We start from the raw sequence: 23,325 nt of genomic DNA, 5'->3' as shown, positions 1-23,325 counted from the left end.
TGCGACACGTCCGTCCGTTTGAAAAAGCTACAGGACAAAGTAAACATTTCTAGGAATGGCCGTAATTGTTTCTGTCTCACACCTCCTGCGTAGTTTAAGATTATGCTAATTAGCCGCTTGTTAAAATGTCTTTGAACGGAATTCACAGTGCCACGTTGCAAGGAAATGTTCTAGGTGTTGTGTTTGAATGGATTTCTTTCATTTTCAAAAACTATAAGGCTTTTTCTGCAAAAGTCACTTCAACGCCTCGGACTACTTCCCCGGTGCGAAAACTGTTGTTGCTCAGGAAGCCATCAATGTCCTACTTTGAGGATGGTCTTTAATTTTACTGCCTGGCATGAATTGAGTAGTGGCTGAGCACCACTAAAAATGGCTCTAGTTTGCAAAATATACGGCTGAGTTTTATACAACACATATATCGTACTGTACTGTATCGTCACTTAGTCAAGGCTCTCCTCCGTATTGACTATGATTCAGCACTTTTTCTACTATATCCCCAAAAGCATCTTGGCACGTAAAGAAATGGAAGGGAGTGAAATATAGAGGTGGAATATTCATATTCTCTATGTGGCAGATGAGCTGACCTGTGAAGAAGAGTTTAAATAAGAAGCCCTCAATTTCACTCGGCATCCACGGCTATTAGCTATACGATATCCATATTCATTAATCACAGTTACGCTCTCTTGAATTGCCTCAACGTACAGAGCTTGAGCATTATAGCTGTCTCCTTCAATTTTTACATTCGTTAATTCTAATTCAGCGCGTGTAAGGGTGTGTTCTTTGACATGCAAAGGGAAGGTCTTGTTATTAATCTCCTGCCAACTCTATTCAAACGCTATCAAGCACACACCCAACGCTAGCAGAGTTCTAATGTTCCCAGTGGCCCTGAATTATTCATCGAGTCTTATTGTGCTGAGGTGTAATTATATAGTTTTGCACCATGCATTTGGACTATTTGATAGATGACGTGATATGATTACCTGAGGACTGCAGCGGATTATTGGTGAAACTGCTGTACTGCATTGTGTCTCTACGCCATAATCCGATTTAATATAAAAGCAGGGTATCAAGGAGGATTTGAAGGACAGAAACCCAAAATAAAACTTCCTGTAGATTTTTTGGGCTTCCAACTAGGTCGGTCAGCATCAAGTATTTTCAGAATCGATTATTCTCGCAAGCATTCCGTTGAATAATCGGATAGAAAAACAGATCAGGATCCAATCAGAAGATTTTTGACATTTTTTGTTCATAAATGGCTCCAAACAAGTGGTTCTTGTTGGAGGTACCGACCCCCACCAGTTTCATACGCGCATTCACCAAACCCCTCTTTGGTGAAAAATAAAATTCTTTTTTCCCAATTCAAGACATCAATGTTTTTACTGGTGCACAAAATGAGCTGTGTGTGAACATCCCCTTGTTCAAAGAACAAAACCAACACAATACATGAACCCAAAAAACAAATTACATCCCTGCAAATCAGCAGGACTTCTACTGTTGCTTTTGCGAGATCACTTTAGATATGCGTCATCACGAATTTACACGATAAATCAGGTGTGTTCGGTCCTCTGCAGAAGAGACTCTGCCGAACCCCTGAGACTGACTCACCGAACCCCTCGGGTTTGATCAAACCCAGGTTAAGAACCACAGCTCTGAAAGATAAATCAGAATAGCTATGAATGATTTGTTGATTCATCCGTTTATTGATAAATCGATGCTTCAACTTTGAAGACATATCTGTTCGATTACAAAACTATTTGACATATTATTTTTACATTCTAGGGATTAAGATCATGTTCTTCAGCTGTTGTTTTGAATGTAAGATACTGCCAACAAGTTTTCTTCAATGCTTAGACAAGAATGACCACGTAGATGATAAAAAATATTTTCAAAAGCACTTTGAGATTCATTTTCCAAAGTTTGCCTTTTTCAATTGTCAAAAATGCTGTTATTGTACTTCACAGACACAACTAAAGCACTGGCTGAGGTACCCCAGAGCAAATACGCCCACCTCAAATGAGATTTGGTGCATTGATTGAAAAATGAGTTCACAAAAAAACCAAAAGTCTCATTCTTAAATGTTCACATATTGTTGCTGTAAAGATGAGGGAAATATTTTCTTCCACTTGTGTCCCTGGTGACCGAGAACATTTTAATTAATATCATTTTGATTAATGGCTGCATGACTAATTTCCCATGATAGAAGTGTTGATCATGATGTGCTCCTTCAGTTCCAGCTCCGAGGAGGCTGCGATTCAAAGTGCTGAGCCCAAACAACCTACTCATCTCGTGGAAGGAGCCCAAAGGCGACTTTGATAGCTACTTGTTCCTCTACAACAGCATACCAGGTAGGGATTATCAACCTTTTAAAAAAAAAATAAAAAATCAATTATTAAAACTCTCAGCAGAGTCACATCCAGAGAAAAAAACCTGCTCTTCAAATTCAAACTGACTCAACTTTAAGAAAGATTTCATCATGACTTGGATGTTTCGTATCTCAGGAACAATTTTGTATTGAACATCTTATCAAAGCTCCCGCACTATTATCCGACATCTTTGCTCAGGTTGAGATGACAAAAATGTTGTTGTAACAGCTTGCAATCTGTCAGTAGGTTGGAAAGTGAGGCTTTTAGTCAAGTAACATCCATAATGATGGAGTTGAGCTCGGAATCAATGTGAAGCACAGGCTGCACACGCAGCCGCGAGATTCAGCGTCTCATTGTGAACAATTGAAGAATGTTCAAATGTCTGATATAACCTCATCTGCTAGAATACATTCATTGGTCAACTTAATTGCCATTGATGTCTTGTAATCATAGCACCTCTACGTCTTCGTCACATAAAGTCCTTGACGATGATGTTGCCAAGCTCGCAACGCCGTTCCGAAACACCGAAGATAATTTTCTCATGTGCAGCCATTGTAAAAGTGAAGGAGCAGGTCTGAATAACCACGTAACATAAAATGCAGCGCCCCAAACAAGCTATCGGGAGGAAAGCTGCGTCTGACAATTTCGTGCTGCGTTTAATAGCGTAAAAAAAGGATAAAAAAAAGAAAAATCTAATTTACGGCCACTTCCTCTCAGGGAGGAGTGGAAGTACTGCAGTGGTTGCTTGGCACTCAGCACATGCAGTCAACATTTTTGGCCCTCCACTGTGTCCTTTTTTGTATCAAGATAGTTAAGAACTCCATGAAAGAGCATCCTAACAGTTTCCAGCTTCCACCTCCGTATTATTCATCTTCATATCATGCTCAGATTTATTTTAAGCAGACAAGCTGCATGATGAAAATGTAAGTATTAATTTGGTGGTATTAAAAAAACAGTTTAATAAACTGCTGTGCTTGATTTTTAAATCAAATGAAAAAAAAAATCTGTCAATCTGACATTCTCATTAACAGTTCATGAAAATGAAAATCAAAAGACTAAAACACCAATGTTTGTATACATTGTATGTCCTGCAGACATTTTGGATTTTCATTTGTTGGTTCATGAAGACTTTTAACCTCGTGAGCGCAGCCCAGAAAAAGAAACGAGAAATTGTTATTCATACACAGGAACACGTGATTATGTATATTGCGAATGAATGCCTTTTGGTTCGGAAATGATCGACAGCATAGAGGTGTGCAATAACATCAAACTATCCAATTAAAACACCGAGCCTGTATTTAGCTGACTGACTTTAGTTTGAATGCTGAGCGCTGCTGTTTCTTCACCTTCTCCCTACGCCTTGCTAGTCCTTTAAGGACGTCATTATCCATCAGACTGCTGCGGTAAGGGGACGGCAGAAAGCGTGCACACACCTTATTGATGGCTTCATTGATTGCAAGTTCAACATTTAAGTGGGCTGATAGTGTGGCTGAACAACTCACATTATGGCTCTCAAACTATGCAACAGCATTCTTGGAGTGTCAAATAACAGGCGGTCACTCATTCATTTTGTCCACCTCAAATGTTACTCAATAAAAATTAATCATCTCCAGGAATTAAATAAATCCATTATGAATTGGTCATCAAATGGACAGACTTCCTCCAAGGAACGGAATAAAACTTGTGTTTAACCTTGGTGTGATTTTCTTATACTCAGGTGGCCATCAGAGGGAGATCATCATATCAAAAAGTGACACAAAGGTTTTGATAACAGACTACGATCCATCCAAGGACTATGTCGTCAGTGTAATTTCTGTCAGTGGCAGTACTCAGAGCAGAGCACTTCTGGGCAGATTTAAAGGTGCGTTTATACGTTTAACCCTTGCGTATTGTTCTTTTGGTCATTCTGAATATGGTCGTCTAACTGGAGGATGTCTACGGCTTCAACTTCCATCTCTACTTTCTAAGTATCCACTGATGTACTATGGTTGCTGCTGATACCTTCTCATTAGTGTGAATGACTTGTTTACTGCCTTCCTTGACAAGATACTTTATGTTTACTGTGTGAGCGGATGGATGAGGAAACACTATAAAAGGCTACCTTCTGGGAGGAAAGCTGCTGTATGAATTTATGACAGTGAATCCCCATTTATTGCAAGGATATGTTCCAGAAGACCCAACAGCAAGTCTGCGCTATAGAGAGATGATTTTCTCCTTCCACACACTTTAAACACATTTATATATATTACAACACAATTATCATCGTGCATCTTGTGACACGTCTTTTCTATTCCATGTGCAGCAGTCGATGGTGGTGGAGGAGGTAAAACGGAGCCGCAGCATTTGACCGATTCATTGATTCTTCCTGAAGATGTCAATGAGATCTCCGGAGGTAAGACGAGTACTCGCCAAATTGCCAGGAGAATCTGACGTCACGTGTATATTAATGTGTTGCTCGGATGAAAAAATCGAAAACATCAAGTGTTTGCTTTCGTGTGCACTGCTGGTGAATTGACGTAGCAAGAACAGCTGTCTGGGCCATGTCGAAACAACAGCTCATTACAACCCAAAGCCAAGAAATAAAAAAAACGACGCCCAGGGTCTTTCCCTGTCCAGCTGGATGCGATTGGACATTTTTGACTCCATGCTGAGACTTCTCAATGACAACAGAACCGACCTTTTAAAAGTGATGCACGTTCAGGTAACAAATGCTTAACCTGATTACACTCTGTTTGTAAATCATTCAGAGTTGTGTACACAGGGTTGAGTGATGTATTTGTCAATTGGGTCTTTGTGGTTTTCTACAAACTTGCCAAACTCTCGCCCCAGACTGGACTGTCTGGTTTTTCATCTTGAAATCAAGATCTTATTTGAACTGGCAGCCTTAGTGATACACTACACTACTTTGTTTTTCAAATTTACTGAAAAGACCGAGACAAGAAAAGTTTGATATTCATGTTAGGTCCCCTTAAATGTGGTAGATTCATTATATATAGACACCTCATATTACACTATTTCGTTTGTCGGGCTTATTATTCAGATTTGCATGAAGATAATTCATCATGAAACGGCAAGGGAATGCAAATGGGCAACTCGGAACTATTCTGGTTGTTTCAATTAAGCCATTTTTGTTATCACTTAAAGTCGAAGAAAACAAAGTATACACCTCTTTTTTTCCAAAGACCTTTTGAGCGTGTCCATCTCATCCGGTTTCTCTTGATGCACAGGAACTAATATTCCCGGGCCTTGCTACTGAGGATCATTTTAACCATCTATAACTCTGATCTAATCCTTAGAGATAGGAGAACCCTGCTTCCCCATGGGAAGGTGTGTCATTGGATTTCAGGGTTCGAACCAAGCAGGCGTTCCCAAAGTCATCACACATAATTTATTTGATCACAATGACAGGAAATAATTGTATGATCTGTTGATGCTTGAATGATTTTCCCAACTTGGCCACAAAAAAAAAAAGAACTATCTTCTCATCTTCTTGGCCTGTCTGTAGCTAGATTAGACATTTGAGTTTCCTTCTGGCTGTTTTATCCCAACCATTCACTCCAGCAGGGGTGACCTTCATTAGGGTTGTGCCTCACATCTCTCGAGGTTTATAATAGTACGCCGCTGTGCGTCAGTAGACTCGATGAATGCATTGCGTGTCGCTGAGCTTTTGTGTACTATAGTGATGGTGAGAATGTCACTTTGGATGAGTGAAAGGTGTTCTTTCATTTCATTGTGTGTTGTGAAGGCTTCTATCACATGGCTGTGTTACTGCATGTAATTTTAATGAATGCTTACAGATGAGGTATGTTTTCTTTATCCTCAGCTGGTCCCATATTTGTTTTGAAGTATCAGTAAGTCCTTGGTGTGGGCTATTCATGATACGTTTCATCAATATGGTGGATGAGATTTGTCCTGTGTGTCACCCAAAAATATGTATATTTGTTTTATTAAATACTTGAAATGGTTTATAGGAGTGAATGAGTGTCATGGTTGTCCATATGTGTCCTGCCATTTGATGTTGTGATAGCTCACCTTTGACCCTAATTAGGAAAAAGCGTTATTGAAACCGGGTTGATAGACATATGATCGTCACTTGTCTGATGGTGTGTTTATGGGAGAGTTGAAAGAAAAGCTAGATTGTTTTTTTTTGTTTTTGTAGTATAAGCAGGAAAATAAATTGGGATCAGGGCTTGACGTTAACTTTTTGCTCACCAGTCACTGTGGCTATTGGATTCCTAGAGTTACGAGCCGCTCAGCATTTTCACTAGCCACAATTTGGCTGTTGGATAATAGACACTCTGCCCGACCAAGTTCTGGGTTTTTGAAAGAGGACAAAAAAGGACTATTAGAAAGAAAATATAGAAAACGAACTGAGCTCAATTTCTTTTTCCACAGCAAATCAGAGCATGTCAGAAGCCAAAGGATCACAAAATGTCAGTGCGATTGTAGGTATGAGTGGTACAGCTTAAAACATTTCAAAGTAACAAGTATTTTGTCAAAGAAAGCTACAGGTAATAACTCACCATGCATTCCACTTTGTTTTTTGTGTTTTTTAAAACTAGGGTTTCAAACGAAGGTTTCAAACTACGGTTAGGGTTTCAAATTAGGGTTTTAAACGAGGGTTAGGGTTTCAAACTAGGGTATTGTGCTCATCGCAAGGGCCCCACTCTCCTCCTCAATGAAGCTAATATGCAATTTTCTGCCCCTGTGTAGGTCTGCATCTTAATAGCTGGATTTGAATAATCGATGCAGTGACAGCCCTTTTTTTTCCTCTTTCCTTCCATGTAAATGTCTGCCTTGAGAAAACCAAAGTCAAGATTGATGCATTATGGTGTCACGAAGATGTAAATTGAAAGATTCACAAAACCTCTTCTCCATGAACAACGCTGTAAGCGTTTCAATAATAGCCTTCAACCAGCTGTAAATAACATTAAGCTATATTATTACGTTTATAGAACACTTCTCTCATGCTTCTTGTAGCTGTCCCTTCAAAACTTCTATTATTGGTTACTAATGCATACATTTCATACACTACCCTGCAAAAGTTTGGGGGCACTGAAAATGTTCTTATTTTTTAAATAAAATCGCAATTTGAGGATAACATCAAATTAATCAGAAATACACAAATGTAGATGATAAACAATTTTTTTTTAGCTATTTCTTTATTTATTCATTTATTTTTGGAGACCCTAGCTCAAATCTCTTGCTGGGTGGCATGGTTCACCAATAGCAGCGGGTGTGCCAGGACAGATGCTTGTTTTGCTTGTCAAAGCAAGTATAAACTCATTAGTGGGACTCGTGTTAGTCAGTAATGTATTTTCATTGGAAGTCGACCCGAACCAATGTTTCCACAAACACGATAGCTAATAGATGATTCTTTGCACAGCTGTGTGGCATCAGATCAAACACGAATGTTTATGTGTCTGCATCACAGATGTCGTTCATGATCCTCCAGTAGTTAAACAGATTTCAGTCTCCAGTTGAGCCCAAAATTGAAGTCATAACTGAGCTTTGAAATCACATTTCTCTTTCCAGTGAAATTATCAGTGCATTAATTAGACTCCCAAACTTTTTTTCTTGCATTGAGAGTTGCTACAAAAGAGTTTAGACACTGCAAATGATCACAAACACTGGGTCCCTTTCCCTCAGTCAGTCTTTCTCAAATAGTGGGGCGGGCCCCCTTGCGATGGGGGGGGATGCGATGCCAGGGGGGGGGGGGGGCGTGTGACCCCAGGGAACTTGTTAATTAGGACACAGTGCTATGCAGAGGTGTACTTCTTACGATTTTAGAAACTAATGATACTATTTATAGTCACGGGAGGGTGTGAAATATTTTCTTCTTCCTGGGGGGGGCATAACAGAAAATAATTGAGAAGCATTGCCCTAAGTTTTTATTCTGAGAAAAGCCACCTTAATAATGAGCTTCTGGTTGACCGAGTTTCAGAATCATGCCAGTAAAAAAAAACATAATTAAAAATTACTGTAATGTAAGACATGCAATCACATTGTCTGATTTAATCCAAGAGTATAAAGTAAAAGATACATCCCCAAAACGCATCCCCTTTGCTCCAATGTTTTTTTCAACACGTACATGAACTAATAAGATGCGAGCGTTTCCTCCTCCCTCCGTCATTGAAGCCTCAGACTGGCAAGCACACGCATGCAAGCATGCACACAAATTCAATGAACCCAAGGGACAGATGTAGTTCAAGTTGAACTGGAGGCCAATGAGATTCTGATGCTCTGATAGTGAAAGATAGAAACAAGTCATCTTAGAGCATCACCTCTACCTCCGTGTCAGAAATTCTTTATTTACGATACTGTTTGAGCTCTTTAGCTCTGTAATTACTTCCGTATAGAAGGTTGTGGTGCACCCTCCTGGAAGCCCTTTCATTTAGAATTTTTATTTATTTCCCCCTTTGTAGCAGGTCCTCCTGCTTCCTGAGCCACAGACAATTTTCTCCATTCCTTTACATATGCTAGAATAAATTCGGTAGCAGTGCGGCCTTTAATAACCAGAATATTATTCTTGTCATTATTAGTAATATTATAGATTTACTTATGTTTAATTTGATTTAAAAAGCCAGTTTCCAAACACAACAGCAACGAGAGACTGCAAGATGACATCAAACCATCCTAAGTGAATTCTGGAAACCTATTTTGATCTTGTCCTGTGCAAATTTCAGCAGTTTTCAATCAAATGGCATGCTGCCAGCCAGCCAGACAGCCAGCCGTATTGATATGCATACACAGTTGCTTCTTCTTCTTCTTCTTCCACTTGGTTGCTTACACTTCTGCTTTCATTGTTTTAATCAATTTCTTGTTTGTGCATTTTCCGTCTGCATGATGTGCCAACGAGATCTGATGCTCAAAATATTCAACGTTTATACCCAGAAATATGTCACAATGTTGGTAAATTATTATGGCAGGCGGTAGGCCCACTACAAGATTCATTTGAATCCTCGCTTGTATATGTTGCCAGTTCCGAACAGGGCAGAGTGATGATAATGATGGCAGCTGGTGAGATGATATAAATACGGTACAAAAAAGAGTAGCGGGTGAAAGCGGTGAGAAGAATTGAAAAATAATGAACATAAACATTGATGCAAAGTGAGGAGGCAGCTAAAGGACTCACAGAGGAAGCTCATTTCAGTGTCCTTTGCAATTTGCACACTCCTTCTCCATTAATCTTCCTTTACTTACACCTCTTTCCATCCTGCCAACGTGTCTTTAATACTTTGCTTTAGACTCCGGCTCCACAGCTGAGTCATTTCTATTCAAAGCTGCGTCGACCTCGCACACGTCGAATGTCGATTCGCAGTCTCGGGAGCAGATCGACCATCGCTCACTTTGGTTTGCATGCTAGCGAGAAAGAGCAAGTGTTCTTGCCAGACTTTTGTCCTTGTCCTCAATTAAGTCATAAGAGTTCGCCGCCAGGTTAAGCGAATTGTATGACACTGCACTTGGGTGGCTCATTTATTGGTATATCAAGTGAAGAGGTCAATTAGATTGATTTATGTCCACTTATGTGCCTTTCCAGCTCATAAAAAATGTTGATAATGGGAGCACTCTGAAATATTTTAATCATGTGAAACAATGTCACACGGAGATGAGCGGCAGGTTAAATGCATTATGGTTTTTTTTTTTTTCATTTATTATTATTTTTTTTTAAATAGCCATAACTGTGAGTAACCACTGACTGGGTAACCACTCAGCTAGAGCTGCTTGGTGCCAGGCCAGATAATTGATAATTGTAAAAAACAAAAAAAATCCTACTTTTTGAGGGAACTCTTCAAAGGTGTTTGGAGGTATTTTTTGTATATCTTGGGGGGTTTGTATTACCCTGTGCGAGATCCTAGGCACCCTTGCGGCCCTCCTAGGAAATAAAAAATCGAGCTTGCTCCTCGCTCCTCCAGTGTTGGTAACATCATTATAATCGTGTTGAATGAATGTCACCCAACATCGCACAGCCGCCTCACACTTTTCAGGTTGGGAGTTTGAATCTGAGCTCTAGCCTCCCCAGAGTTTGAATGTTTTCCCCGTCCTTGCATGTCATTTTGGTTTTTTTTGTTGTTTTTTTTTGGGGGGGGGGGGGGGGGGGGGTTGTATGCTGGCCTCCCTCACACATTTCAAAACTAGACTCAAAGTTATCTGTAGATGTGAATGTGAACTGTTTGTCTCTATATGCATCCGACCCAAAGTCAGCTTGGAAAAGCTCCAGCTCAGCCGTGATCCTACTGAGTGTTTTAGAAAATATCAAAAATAGTTTTCTTATTTTGTACAATACCAAGTTCGACATTGCTTGTTTATTTATGGACTGTATAATGACCAATAAACCCGGAGCAGTCCCAGACAAATAAATTGAGATCCTCTCCCATAGCCGTCACACTTTGTTTACAAGCTAGTATGCGTTGGCCATGGTGGGAATTATCATCTTGAATAAAAATGCCATGCTTGTGCATATTTGACCAGCTTCTTTGACTTTGTTTGAGGGATTTGTGCAAAACGCAAACAGTTTTCCCTTAATTGGCTGTTTGGCCTTGGACATAGCACAGTTAGTATAATTGTTAATTATCAATGATTATGATGCCATGAAAAAGTCAGAAAATAAAGAATGCGGCAAACTAATGCTGTGTCGCATCATGGATTTGTGCACCGGTGTCTGTAAACATATTGAAGCACCGATTTTGATCTTAACAGTGTTGAAATACAGTATCATAAAAATGAACCCAGTGTGAGTGTAAACTATTTTTTTAAAGTACCAAAAGATCCTTTTTGAGAGCACCTGCCATTGAGGTGTGACCAGTCTACATTTTGAGATGACCTATTGACCCACAATGGGCTCCAGCTCACCTGCAATGCTCTAGTATGAGTATATAATATAAATTAATATATCTTGCACTTGACTTTGGTGGTTTACAAACTAGTGTCTCGCATTTTGCAGAGTCAATCATTAAGCCATATTTAATGGATCCAGGCAGAGTCACCCATGGATCTTTTTTCAATGTATGCATAAGGCTAAAAAAAAAAAATCCACCAGATATCATAAGAAGGCCCCGCTTGCGAAATAGAGGCCTACTCTGCTCAACAAATATGTGAGCAACCAAGCACAGAAATTAGGTTAAGACAAACAGATTGGAGACAGCGGCAAACGCAAACAAAGGTAGAGGAGAGACGGCTTAAGGGAAAGCCCCTCGGTGTATTGAGCCAATACATAAAGCATCTGCTGTGTCAGAATGTCTTTGCAGGGAGCTGAAACAGAACACGGGAGTCGATTAAAGTTCAACATGCCCAGAAAGGTCACTCGTGGAACGAGACAAACTGTCAAAATACATTGTTGGGATTATGTTGTATAACCCAATGCATCATTAGACTCTCCCAAGACGAGCCCGCCGACTCCTTGGATGAATATCAATGAGTGGCTGAGTTGATTGAGGTGCTCTGAGGATGGCAGATGTCACAATTCTCGACATGTTGCCCGATCTAATGAACTTAAAAAAAAAGGAGAGAATATTTTCCTTTTTGAGCCCTTGTCACAGTTCTCTGGAAAACAACTTTCATGAAGGCTTTGTAAACATTCTTTACAACGGTAACTAAGGTTGTGATGTTTTTTTTTTTAAATGTTATCCTTGTTTTCAATATGCTTTAAAAAAAAATGGTTGGATTGAAGTGTTTTCCAACACATACAGGAAGCTGTTCATTTTAAGGATTGGCTTCCAACATATCCTTTGCACTGTCACAGGAAAGCTGAAGCTTATTCCAGATGACTTATGACAAGATGGGGATACATCTCTGCAACGGTGCTGCTGTATATTTTGGCCTGTCATAGCAAGGCAGTGCAGTATCCCATTATCGTTTTGTGCCTGGGATTTATCTTACATCAAGACTGCACATTAATTGAATGAAAAACTGTTTAACAGATATCAGTTTGATTATCTTTGCAATAAATTATCATGGCCATGGAGGTGAATTGCTACTTTCGAAACTAGTTTTATGCAGGAATCTAAAGTCTGTTTCTGCTGTCAGTCCATCTGCTTAACCGTCGCTGTTCTTGACATTAAATCCAGCCACTGCAATGTAATCACAGTGGTTGGGAGGAAAGAAAACCTCACAAGAGAAGGACTGAAATGGCAGCACACTCTGCCTGATCCAATAAATAAGTCGCTCATAAATCAAGACGGCGTGGGGAGAAGCAACAGTTCATGAAAATAAAGCAAGGAAACAGCAACATGGAAAAAGGCTGCAAATGTTAAATGTGTTTGTTTAAAGGGCTGACTAAGTTTTACTACTTTTAAGAGCTCGGTGAGTTTTATTTCATTTCTAAATTTTTCGTGTAACTTTCAGTTCCAATTTTTCTTATTAGTGGTCTTTAGGGAGTTCTCGGTGTTAGTCACTTGTGACTTGTTCAATCAGCAGGTTGTTGGATAATGGCTCTTTGTTATTGTAATGCCAGGTAGAATATTGCATTCAAGACTGCTGGGAAATGAATGAATATGCAAATGAAATCCAGGGTGTGGGGTGTGTGACTACAAAAAAGAAAACATTTCACTCAATAACGAACACTTTTTTTTTTTCTTTCAACAGTTTTATGTATTAAATTGATTGTGCATGGCAGCATACTGTATTTTTTATAACAAGAAACTTTTTTAGTCGGGCAACTCCAAACACATTTCAGTTAAAACTGAATTTCTTGTTTCAAATAAAAAGCAGTATTAATAGCTTTTGTGTCACATCATTTACGGGGTGAGCATTTTGGCATCTGAGATACATTTTGAATTTGTTGATATGAGATGCAAAATGTGAATTTTGACTCTCAAATTGCTGATGCGAACCTGCAGATTTCAAGCCTTGGGATCTGTTAAACCTTTCCGCATTTGGAGTGTGTCATACCAGTCCATGTGTTACGACCTCTTACAACTTTTGATATGTGTCTCCATCTTCTTGCTCTAGGTACCATTTATGATCTGTGCCCCTGTGTTTTTGCTCTCCTTGAGGAGTCTGGCAGGCAACCATGGTCTCTTATTGCACTCGTCCCAGTTTTAGTAACAATTTCAGCGCTCCTGCTTGGTAATCCGATTTATGTCTGGATTGCACATACTTTTCCCCATTGGTCTGCTTTGTGGTTGATCCCTTAGGTCTGGTGAACCGTCAGTTTAACCGTTTGTTTGCAAGCCAATTATGGATGATGCTCATCCATTTGTGTACTCGCACAAAAATAGAATTGGTTACGGCGGCGGCTTTGTTAATCACGAGCTTATATGCAAATAAGGTTCAAATACAGTTCACTCTACATTCTTCAGCACCTGATATTTCAAAGCTAGTTCAGCACCAAATGCTCTGAGTCTTTATAGGCTTGAATGTGAAGAAGAGGAGTCCAGATGTTTGATTCACTTTCAGCACCGTTAGTTAAGTGAGCCTGGACTTGTGATTATCTATTTTACAAAGTCATTTTGAGCAATTCTATGCCTCTGGCTTTTTGGCAATAGTTTACGGGAGGCTTTCTTCTGTTCCAGTACTGTGCCCAGATGCGCAAATCAATGTCCATTGCATGACTTCGATGAGGAAGAACTTGTCCTCCAAACTAAAAGTCCATCCTTACATCCGGTCAACCAATGGGAACAGAGAGAAACAAAAAGTGCCTCAGGAAGATTTAACATGACAGACCTGAAGGAAATAGAACAGAACTTGTTATACCCACTGAAGAGGACTTGTTGCCTTCTACCTGGGTCTCAATTCTTCATTTTTCAAACCATAAATGAGCTCTTGGACATTATTCCTCAGGATGTATGATCTCAGCAAAGGTGTTAGATGAGAGGGGAGATGGAGCGTTGGTGGTTGGAAAAAAAAAGAGAACTAAGGCAGATGGAACTTTGGGGGAGAAGAGACACCTTTGACCGGCCGGCTGTTGTCTGCAAGGCAGGCGGTGTGTAGCGATGAGATGTATCGACACGAATCACAGTAGCAAGCGACCAATCTCTCTGACATCAACAACACTGTATGCATATTTATGTGTCGGCACAAGGAAGGGCTTTGATTTGCTGTCCCCTTCCTATGCCTCGCTGTGTATTATTTGCGCGCATGGGTGAGTCAATAGCCGCATGATTGCAGAAGTAATGTATATCGAATATGTGATTGTGAATCATTTTTCAAAACATTGGGCAGATTTAATATGGAAAACTGTCAGATGATCACAATATCAAATACTCTGTGGATTGCAGAGGCTTGTGCAATTTTTTTTATCACAAACATGCTGAAGTTGTCAACGCTTTATTCCACATGCTCCAAAGAAACTTGTTGAGTGCTATGTAAAAATCTAAGATACGTACATGTAAGATGAAAATTGTAAAATGAATTACAGTAGTGACTGGGTATTATGTAGCCCTCCTGAAATTGAAATTGGTTTTGGTTATAGTCAGATTACACCTTGAGGGGGTTTTCTTCCGAGACATTAAGAGTTGTTTTCGTCCTGTACCAGGTTAATGGAAATCCCATTAGGCAAATAATCTAGTTACAGTATGCCCCCCAAGCATATCATGACAATTAAGCGGCTTGGTTTTCATTAACGTTAATTACTTACGGCCATATTCTCAGAAAAGGTGCACAGTTGTGTCGTTTTTTTTTGGCTGTGCAGATCCTCCCTTGGACTTCATTCTGTCATTTGCACACCTTTTCACCATTTACAACCCTTAAATCTGGAAGAATGCACATTCTCCCAAAGATTTAAGCACATTTTCTCTTGTGCAGAAGAAAGGGTGAGTCATTGCATGAATCAACTCTTTGAACGCATTATTATTATTACTTTTAAAATCATCCCACTGGCTGCAGCTCACGGACACAAATTGGTTGCAGTTCCTAACAAATGTACTTTACGCACTTTGACCTTCTGCCAAACTCGAATAAGTTTATTTTTCTGGCATGTCAACAACTCTCATTTGCATTTAAAGGAAATGAGACGAGCCACTCAGATCAGGGTACTGAGTTTGACTTTTTGCTGTTGTACGTTATCGTCAACTTTCATTAGGGAGACCTTTGTAGACTTGCTGGAGGTCTGTGCTTTTGTAAATGTCATTCTAGCATTGATATTTTTTTTTTTTTCATGGATCTCTTTTTTTTTTTTTTCCAGCGGACCAGTTTGTGTGCCACACTGAGTCCATAGCAGACATTGTGATCCTGGTGGATGGCTCGTGGAGTATCGGTCGTCTCAACTTCCGGCTGGTCCGTATGTTCTTGGAAAACCTGGTCAGCGCCTTTGAAGTTGGCATCGACAAGACCAGGATTGGCACGTCTACCGTCTACCTTTCCATTATGAAACGAGCGAGACTTTTGAAGGTTGTAAAAATGTCATGATGTGTGTGATTGTAGGTTTGGCTCAGTACAGTGGTGATCCCAGGATAGAGTGGCACCTCAATGCTTTCACTACAAAAGAAGCTGTCATTGATGCTGTCAAGAACCTTCCTTACAAAGGAGGAAACACTCTCACGGGTACCGATTTATTGTTGCCATTTTTATTCTAACCATTTCCATACTCAAATTTCAATTCATTGTCCCTCCTTGGACTCGAGTGCCTTTCACTATATCTACGTTATTTTATTCCCCCAGCCCTGTTTTCTTTTTATGAATGTTCCTCCTCTATACTTTGTTTCTCCCAAGGGCTTGCACTGTCCTATATCTTGGAGAACTGTTTCAAGGCTGAGTCTGGCGCTCGTGTTGGTGTACCTAAGATCGGGATCCTCATTACTGATGGGAAGTCTCAGGATGATGTCATACCGCCTGCAGAAAGCCTGCAAAAAGCTGGGGTTGAGTTGTTTGCAATTGGTGAGATTGCACACACAGCGAGATGACAGGAGTTGTGAATTATCCTGTTATAGTCCCACGCAAGTGGCCACCATTAGAATGGACTCAAATCCCCATGCGCAATTCCCTCTTCTTTCGCAGGTGTAAAGAATGCTGATGAGAACGAGCTGCGCTCCATCGCCTCGGAGCCAGATGACTCTCATGTATATAATGTTGCTGACTTCAACGTTATGAGCTCCATTGTAGAAGGACTGACGAGAATGGTGTGTGAGCAAGTAGAGCAGCAAGACAAGGATATTAAGGAGCGTAAGTGGACAATGATACACTATGTGAATGGCAGATAAGAGACTGGAAGGACTACATGGAGCATGGAGTCCAAGTGCAATTTGCAAATAGTGAAAATACAGATGCATGTTAACATATAGACAGAAACAGAACATTTTTTAAATGTATTTTAGTCAATGAATTGGCAAAATGAACCTCATATGTTAAATGTGTTTGGATTTTTCCCTTCAAACATTTATAATGTGTGTCAATTACAGAGATTTTTGTTTGGTCCCTTTCCAGAACTTTTTGAATTAAACGACTGAAATAACGATATCTCCCTTAACGAGGTGAATTTGTAGGTTATCTGGGTAATTTCTTGCAATTGTATCACAATGATGTAGGCCTTAATTTAAATGAACAATCTAAATTAGCTTGTAGTTCATGAACCAGATATGAAAAAAAATTAAACCTAATGGCGAGTCCTAAAGTTAAAGACCTAAAAAAATTGTTCAGCCTTGTTATCATCTTTATGGTTCTCCGAACGGAAAAACCATGAATCAAATCGACTCTAATACATCTCAATGAGTGCAAACTAAGTTATTGCAAATATTAAGCTTAAGTGGGCAGAAAATATAAGAACATTGAAACTATGTCTCGTTCCTTTCCTCATTGTCCCAAATCTTGCACCACTAAGGAAATAATTCATATATCTCTATGTATCCTTTTTTCCCCTTTCAGAACAGCCAGAAAGAATTGGACCGCCGTCAGACTTGGTGACTTCAGAGGTGACCGCCAGGACCTTTCGAGTGACATGGCGCCACACCCCTGGAAATGTTGCAAAATACAGAGTGGTTTATTTCCCTGTTCATGGAGGACAACCGCAGGAGGTAAACGGCTTGTATTTATTGTCAAAACAAATCCCGCTAAGAAATGTCTTCATCAGAAAAATGTCAGATATATACCTACAGTCTCTATTTTCATCGTGGCAATCTCCTAATCAATTATTTAATCAGTCCTCTCTCATTTATAGCCCTCAATATTCTCAGAAACGTTTTTGAACAAGCTTGATGTGGAAGAACTCGAGAGTACTCTCGCAAACACCTTTGAGATGAACTACAACAGACACACTTCAAAATCTCATTGAGAAGTTATCTCTAATTAGGATCAACTTGATGTTTTTGTAATTCCCTTTCTACTTGAAAGTGCAACGGCCTGGCATCCTAAATCTTTGGTCCATATTGTTCATGCTCTGAGAACAAAGAAAATATGACGCAGTAGTGGCTAAAAGGAGAGTGCTCTCTATTTTTACAGAACAAATGTGTGATGGCTCCAGTGCACACACTGATCCATATCTATTCCTGTCATCTTCCTAAAAGACACACGACCAAATTACTTCAAATTATAATCTGACATCTTGAGTAATCTTAGTTCCGCAAGTGTAGAGAGGTTAGCCTGAATCGTACCATAGATTTAAAAATGGCTAAACCATATTCCAAGACCTGTATGAATAAACTGTTTCTGTACTGCAGTTTTTTTTCGGCTTCCTTCCAATTCGTTTTCCCATCACCATTGTTGTTTTCATGTTCTAACATTCATTTTCTCGTCCCTCAACCATCTGTTCCCCAATCTTGTCTATTTCTCTTTGTGCCACTTCCCCGCACCCCCAGGCTGTTGTTGACGGGCGTGACACCTCCGTAGTGTTGGAGCATCTCAACTCGCAGACTGAATACCAGCTGTCCGTCTTTGCTGTGAATGAAAACGAAGCCAGTGAACCACTAAGAGGATCTGAAACAACCCGTGAGTGTTTATACACACCTGTAGCGCATGCAGTCGCATCATTAAAATGTCTTGAAATTTAAATTCTTAATCGATCCTAAAATGTATCTTTTTATTATACATGTGCTTTATTGTGAGAGGACACCAAAAATCAGTCTTTCTTTTGTTGTGTTTTTAACGTCTCTCTGTAATAAAAATATTAAATTTGCTTCATATCATGCAGATCAGACACCCACTAATAAAGACTAAGAAAAAAAAGGTCTTGCAAATTTGGCATGATTATGTTTTCAATACAGGGTCATGCTGTTTTTTGATGACAACCTTTTTATGGAGGTCATTCTTTCTGCGGGCCATTAAAAGTGATTCACTCTTCAATTAGTGCAAAATGAAGTTGTTTAGATGCAACTCAGCCTTTCCAAAGATGAGATTTTTAATATTTTTGACACAATTCTGCTTCTGACTGCTTTTCGCTGTGTGTGGTCTTGTGCATATGCAGTGGCTCTTCCCACCGTGACAGGCCTCCAGCTGTTAGATGTGACTCACAACAGCATAAAAGCAAGATGGGACAGTGTGAAGGGAGTATCGGGCTACATGGTGCTTTATGCTCCACTTACGGATGATGGCGACTTAGATGAGAAAGAGGTACTTTTGAAAACAAATGTAGAGCTAACATACTTTGACTTGATTTTGGTGATTGTTGAAATGTGTGTCTTTTTGTCTGAAGGTCAAAGTGTCAGAAGCTGTGAACATGCTGGAACTTGATGGTCTGATCCCCCACACTGAGTATACAATCACTGTTTATGCTATGTTTGGAGAGGAGGCCAGCGAACCCGTTACAAAGCAGGAAACTACTTGTGAGTGTTGCATAGCCACATTTGTCATTAAGTATACGAAAAGGAATGACTAAAAATGGATCAAGGTACATATATTACTACCTCTGATTATGTCTACCAAACTATCTTTTTAAAGGCTTATATTTTGAGAGCTTTGGAGCAAATTAGATTGTGCTGGTGTGTTTGATCATGTGTGTAGTGCGAGCACATTGATTTAACTCCACAAGTCTTTCTCGCTCTCTGGTCAGTGGCACTTAGTGCGCCCAGAAACCTCCAGTTCTCTGATATCACGCACAACTCGGCACGCATCAGCTGGGACCCCGCGGCCGATGGAGTGACTGGTTATCGTATCATGTGGGTCAAGACGGATGGGCGGGTTACTGAGGAGGTACGTGTATCAAATATGTTTTTTTTATTTTCTACATTGTATGCTTGCTGACTGAGATAATAATAATAATAATAATAATAATTAATAATAATAATGATAAATAATAATTTTAGTACATGAACCATAAATACTGTTCACGCGCTTCAATACTGTTGTAAATTATGTGGAAGAAGCACATCCCTTCCTACAAATTTTTCTTTTTTTTTCCTTGACAAAATTACCCAATATGCAAGTAGTTGAAATTTGATCCAATTGTGTTTGTCTTTTAGTCGGAAGTTGGACCTGTGAGCTCTTATGACCTCAGTGGACTGACATCTCTGATGGAGTACTCAGTGGCTCTGTTCGCTTTATATGATGAAGGCCAATCAGAGCCGCTCACTGATGGATTCACGACGAGTAAGTCTCTTTTGTTGCACAGAAAAATGAATCAACATGGCTTTTGGAAAGTTTTGTGGAGGGCTATTTGTTTTACCATTTGTTGTTTAGCTTTATACATAAATCAATTTGACAAAAGTCGGTTCATGGATTTTTTTTTTTTTTTGTTCCGCCCCCAACCATTTTGTTGGCATCCTCCACTATGTTGGCCTGAGTCATGACATAGTTTACAATACTATCACACAATAACTCAGCAGGGTTTATGAGCACAAAGTGACTCAGAGGGCAACATACACAAAAGTATTGAGACACCTAAGCATTCCACTTACAGAAACCGAATTTTTTAAGTCTATAGAAATTTATGGAATTGGTTGCGCTAATGGTGACAGGGATTTAAATAAATGGCTATATTATATATTCCAGTTTCCTTGCTGCTTTCAAGTAGATTTAATTGGTTTTATCTATTGGGATCATAATGGAATATGCAACTGTTAACCAAGTGAGACAGATGCCACTACTATAATACCAATTTGCATGAAGAAGTAAATAAATGTTCCCCTAACTTTGTCTTTTAAATTGATTGTACTTCATTGGGCCAAAGCGATCTTTACTGGTGGCAATTCATTCTTAGTGTCCATGAAAGGGTGTATCAATACTGTTCAAAGGTGAGCTATTTTTCTCCCAGTGTTGAATTTTATTGCCCCTACAGCTCCCTCTGCTACACTGGCAATATGCCCACCTCATTTACACCTCAGCATAATAGCCCGGGCCCATTAAAAGGTCATTTCCTTGTCCCTGACTATTCAATCATACTAACGATTATTGATTGGTTGGAATATCCCTTTAAGCAACAGGCTTTAGTGCTGAGTCAGAAAAAAAAATGGACCTTTGGCAAGGTACCACTGAAGTCCTCATTGGAGAACAAGGTGATGTTTTACCACTTGGTTTAATGAGGCAAAGGCCTCGGGTTCTTTAAGATGAAAGCGCTCATAAAAATATATTTTGCGACATGCCTTGTGCTTTTTTTTCTTATTTTTTAATCCATCCCTCTAGTATTTTGTCTAGCGCACTTCTCACCAGGATTGCAGGTGAGGCGGGGTACGCCCTGTACTGGTGGCCAATCAGTTTATTATTATATATACAGTATCTACTGAAAAACAACAATACATGCATTATTTTCTACTTTTATTGCAAAATAAACAATAATGAAGGCATTTCAAAAATGTAAACAACTTGAGCATTTTCTCACAGCTCCAGTTCCAGGTCCTTTACATCTCCGGTCCAGTGATGTCAGTTCAGATGGCTTTCAGGTCAGCTGGGATCATTCCGCAGATGACATCATCGTCTATAGACTCTCCTGGGCACCACTCGCAGGAGGCAACACAAAGGAGGTTGGTACGGTATCAGTAATGAGCACTTGCTACATGGCTGCCACTGGAACGCTGCAGACTTTGAAGGCTTTATTCTGACAACAATGAAGGCGTGAAACATAAATAGGTTTTTAAGAAGCCACTATTTGGTACTCTCTTCTCATCAATTTGAAAACTATTACATGAGTGAGAATTTAATTTCGAGCCAAACGTGTTTATCCTTTGGGGTGCCGCTATTGTTCAGTAAGACAGCAGTCTACTTATGGCTGTGTGTGCCCTGATAAAGTGGAGCGTGTGCCGGTTGGACCAAACTGCTTCACTCCAGCTGATAAAACCGCAGACATGACTGAGTATAAATAAAAGCTGAATGAACCCAGAAATGAATGGCTTGGGTGGTTTATTACACTGATCTAGACCTTGGAGACAACTGGGAGACGGCGATAAAGCTCTCTCATGTTTTCAATTGTATGTGTGCGTGCATGTATGTGTGTGCACTCTTGGTGAGAGTGATCAATGCTGGAATTATCACTCTTGGGAGTTAGAGAGGTTAAGATAGAAGCAGGGATAGTGAGCACTTGCTCACCCACTCTGCAAACATGCGCCAACTGTCAGTTCACTAAGGGGCTTTAACCCGGGTTGGGGAATTTTTGACTCTGTCCCGTCTGCTACCCTTGCAACACATGGACGCTTTTCATAGCCCTTAAAATAAAATGTCTTGTTAAAGTCGGAACATGTTTTTTCGAGCTGCTCTTGAATAAATCATGAACGGTTGCCTCACAGACAATCAATTACAAAGGCAGCTAATGAAACTGACATGCCTTCCAGCTAGTCATGGCAGAGCTAACAAAAAAAATGTTATGCAAACCAGCCTGCAAGCAAGAGATGTAATTTGAGTAAAACTGGTGCAAATGAATAATGTACAGGACAATTTATGACAAATTAATAGGTCGCATAAACATTGTCAAAAGAGCAGAAACATGCCAGGGATCAGACTCTGATATGGTAATAATAAATGAGTATTATTTGATTGGGTTTTGGGTGAGAATAAAATAAAAAACGTGTGTTCCCGTTTTGTTTTTTAGGTGATCCTGAGTGGAAGCGATAACCGATACATGTTGACGGATTTGAGTTCTTCCACTGCGTACGAAGTCATGGTGATGGCGGTCTTCAAAGATCAATCAGAGAGCGACGCAGTTTCTGTCACAGAGACTACATGTACATTTCTTTGAGCATTTGCATTTCTCATAATAATAATGATAATAGCAGTAACAGGAACAACAATTGTAGTTTTTTAAACATGAATAATTACTTGAAACAAAAACCTCATGTTTCATGAGTACTGCAGATTCCAGTTATTGACTGAAGAACATCTAATCAATACAATTGAATTTCTCATATTCCTTACTCTCACGCTGCACTTTGCTCTCAAGGCACTATGTTGCCAATCAGCCCAAACATATGTCATCTAAAACAAAGTGTACTTCTGTATTCAGAGTCTAACTCCAAATGTGACTAATTGAATTGGCTTTTGTCCTTGTTTATCTCAGAGGTGGAAAATCTATTTTCCCCATCAATGATTTGTATGTATCTATCTAATTACCTGAACTATTGATATTGAGGGTTGCTGCGTTTGGTTCTAATTATGTAATTGATGCTTTCTGTATTTCCCCAGTGGCCAAGACAACAACGATTGCCACCACAACCGCTGGTAAGAAGCAAATAAATGCAGAAAGAGTAAAAATGATATGCAGCAAAACTTAACACTCAATAGAGTACCAATTCTAGTTTAACAGATGTCAGTTGCCCAAATATTCAGATTGACTTAGATTAACTTTATTTTCTCCACATATTCATACAATATACATTTATAATACCGTACTGGCACCTAACTGCTATCATGCAAAATACTTCTGAGGATCAGTGATATTAAACAATAAATAGTTCCTCTAATTACCTTTAACCGTAAAGAATTTCATGTCAATGAGAAAGGTTCTACGATCAAACAGTTCCTGTTTATATAGAGTGTCAATACAGTGCCCCGCTGAGTTTTAATTACGGTTCAAACCAGATCAAGTGTCCTAAGTCTTTCGATTGCTTAAAGATTGGATAGATGGAAGTGCACGTTGGTATTCCACTCACCTCATGAGATCCAAGAGATT

The 23,325-nt window shown here is 39.6% G+C and overlaps 1 protein-coding gene across 3 annotated transcripts in view; it reads left to right on the top strand.

Moving 5' to 3' along the window:
- The window catches only part of col14a1a (collagen, type XIV, alpha 1a), a 67,754-nt gene that overhangs the window by 6,000 nt on the left and 38,429 nt on the right, over window positions 1–23,325 (top strand). For 2 of the 3 annotated variants that reach the window (XM_085918381.1, XM_085918380.1), the window contains exons 3-18: window positions 2,229–2,345; window positions 4,081–4,224; window positions 4,666–4,755; window positions 15,487–15,642; window positions 15,726–15,845; window positions 16,014–16,178; window positions 16,299–16,463; window positions 17,163–17,311; window positions 18,092–18,221; window positions 18,697–18,842; window positions 18,925–19,054; window positions 19,282–19,421; window positions 19,691–19,817; window positions 21,048–21,187; window positions 22,249–22,381; window positions 22,839–22,874. In XM_085918381.1, coding sequence (XP_085774507.1) covers window positions 2,229–2,345; window positions 4,081–4,224; window positions 4,666–4,755; window positions 15,487–15,642; window positions 15,726–15,845; window positions 16,014–16,178; window positions 16,299–16,463; window positions 17,163–17,311; window positions 18,092–18,221; window positions 18,697–18,842; window positions 18,925–19,054; window positions 19,282–19,421; window positions 19,691–19,817; window positions 21,048–21,187; window positions 22,249–22,381; window positions 22,839–22,874 — 2,088 coding nt within the window. The remainder of the gene's footprint in view (window positions 1–2,228; window positions 2,346–4,080; window positions 4,225–4,665; window positions 4,756–15,486; window positions 15,643–15,725; window positions 15,846–16,013; window positions 16,179–16,298; window positions 16,464–17,162; window positions 17,312–18,091; window positions 18,222–18,696; window positions 18,843–18,924; window positions 19,055–19,281; window positions 19,422–19,690; window positions 19,818–21,047; window positions 21,188–22,248; window positions 22,382–22,838; window positions 22,875–23,325) is intronic. The other variant, XM_085918382.1, reaches the window with a different exon arrangement.

This window comes from Syngnathus leptorhynchus, chromosome 8 (assembly GCF_054491065.1).
Source record: "Syngnathus leptorhynchus isolate UIUO chromosome 8, UIUO_Slep, whole genome shotgun sequence".
Classification (NCBI taxonomy): Eukaryota; Metazoa; Chordata; class Actinopteri; order Syngnathiformes; family Syngnathidae; genus Syngnathus; species Syngnathus leptorhynchus.
The sequence above is the reverse complement of the archived record's forward strand: the minus strand, read 5'-3'. Positions and strand labels throughout refer to the sequence as shown.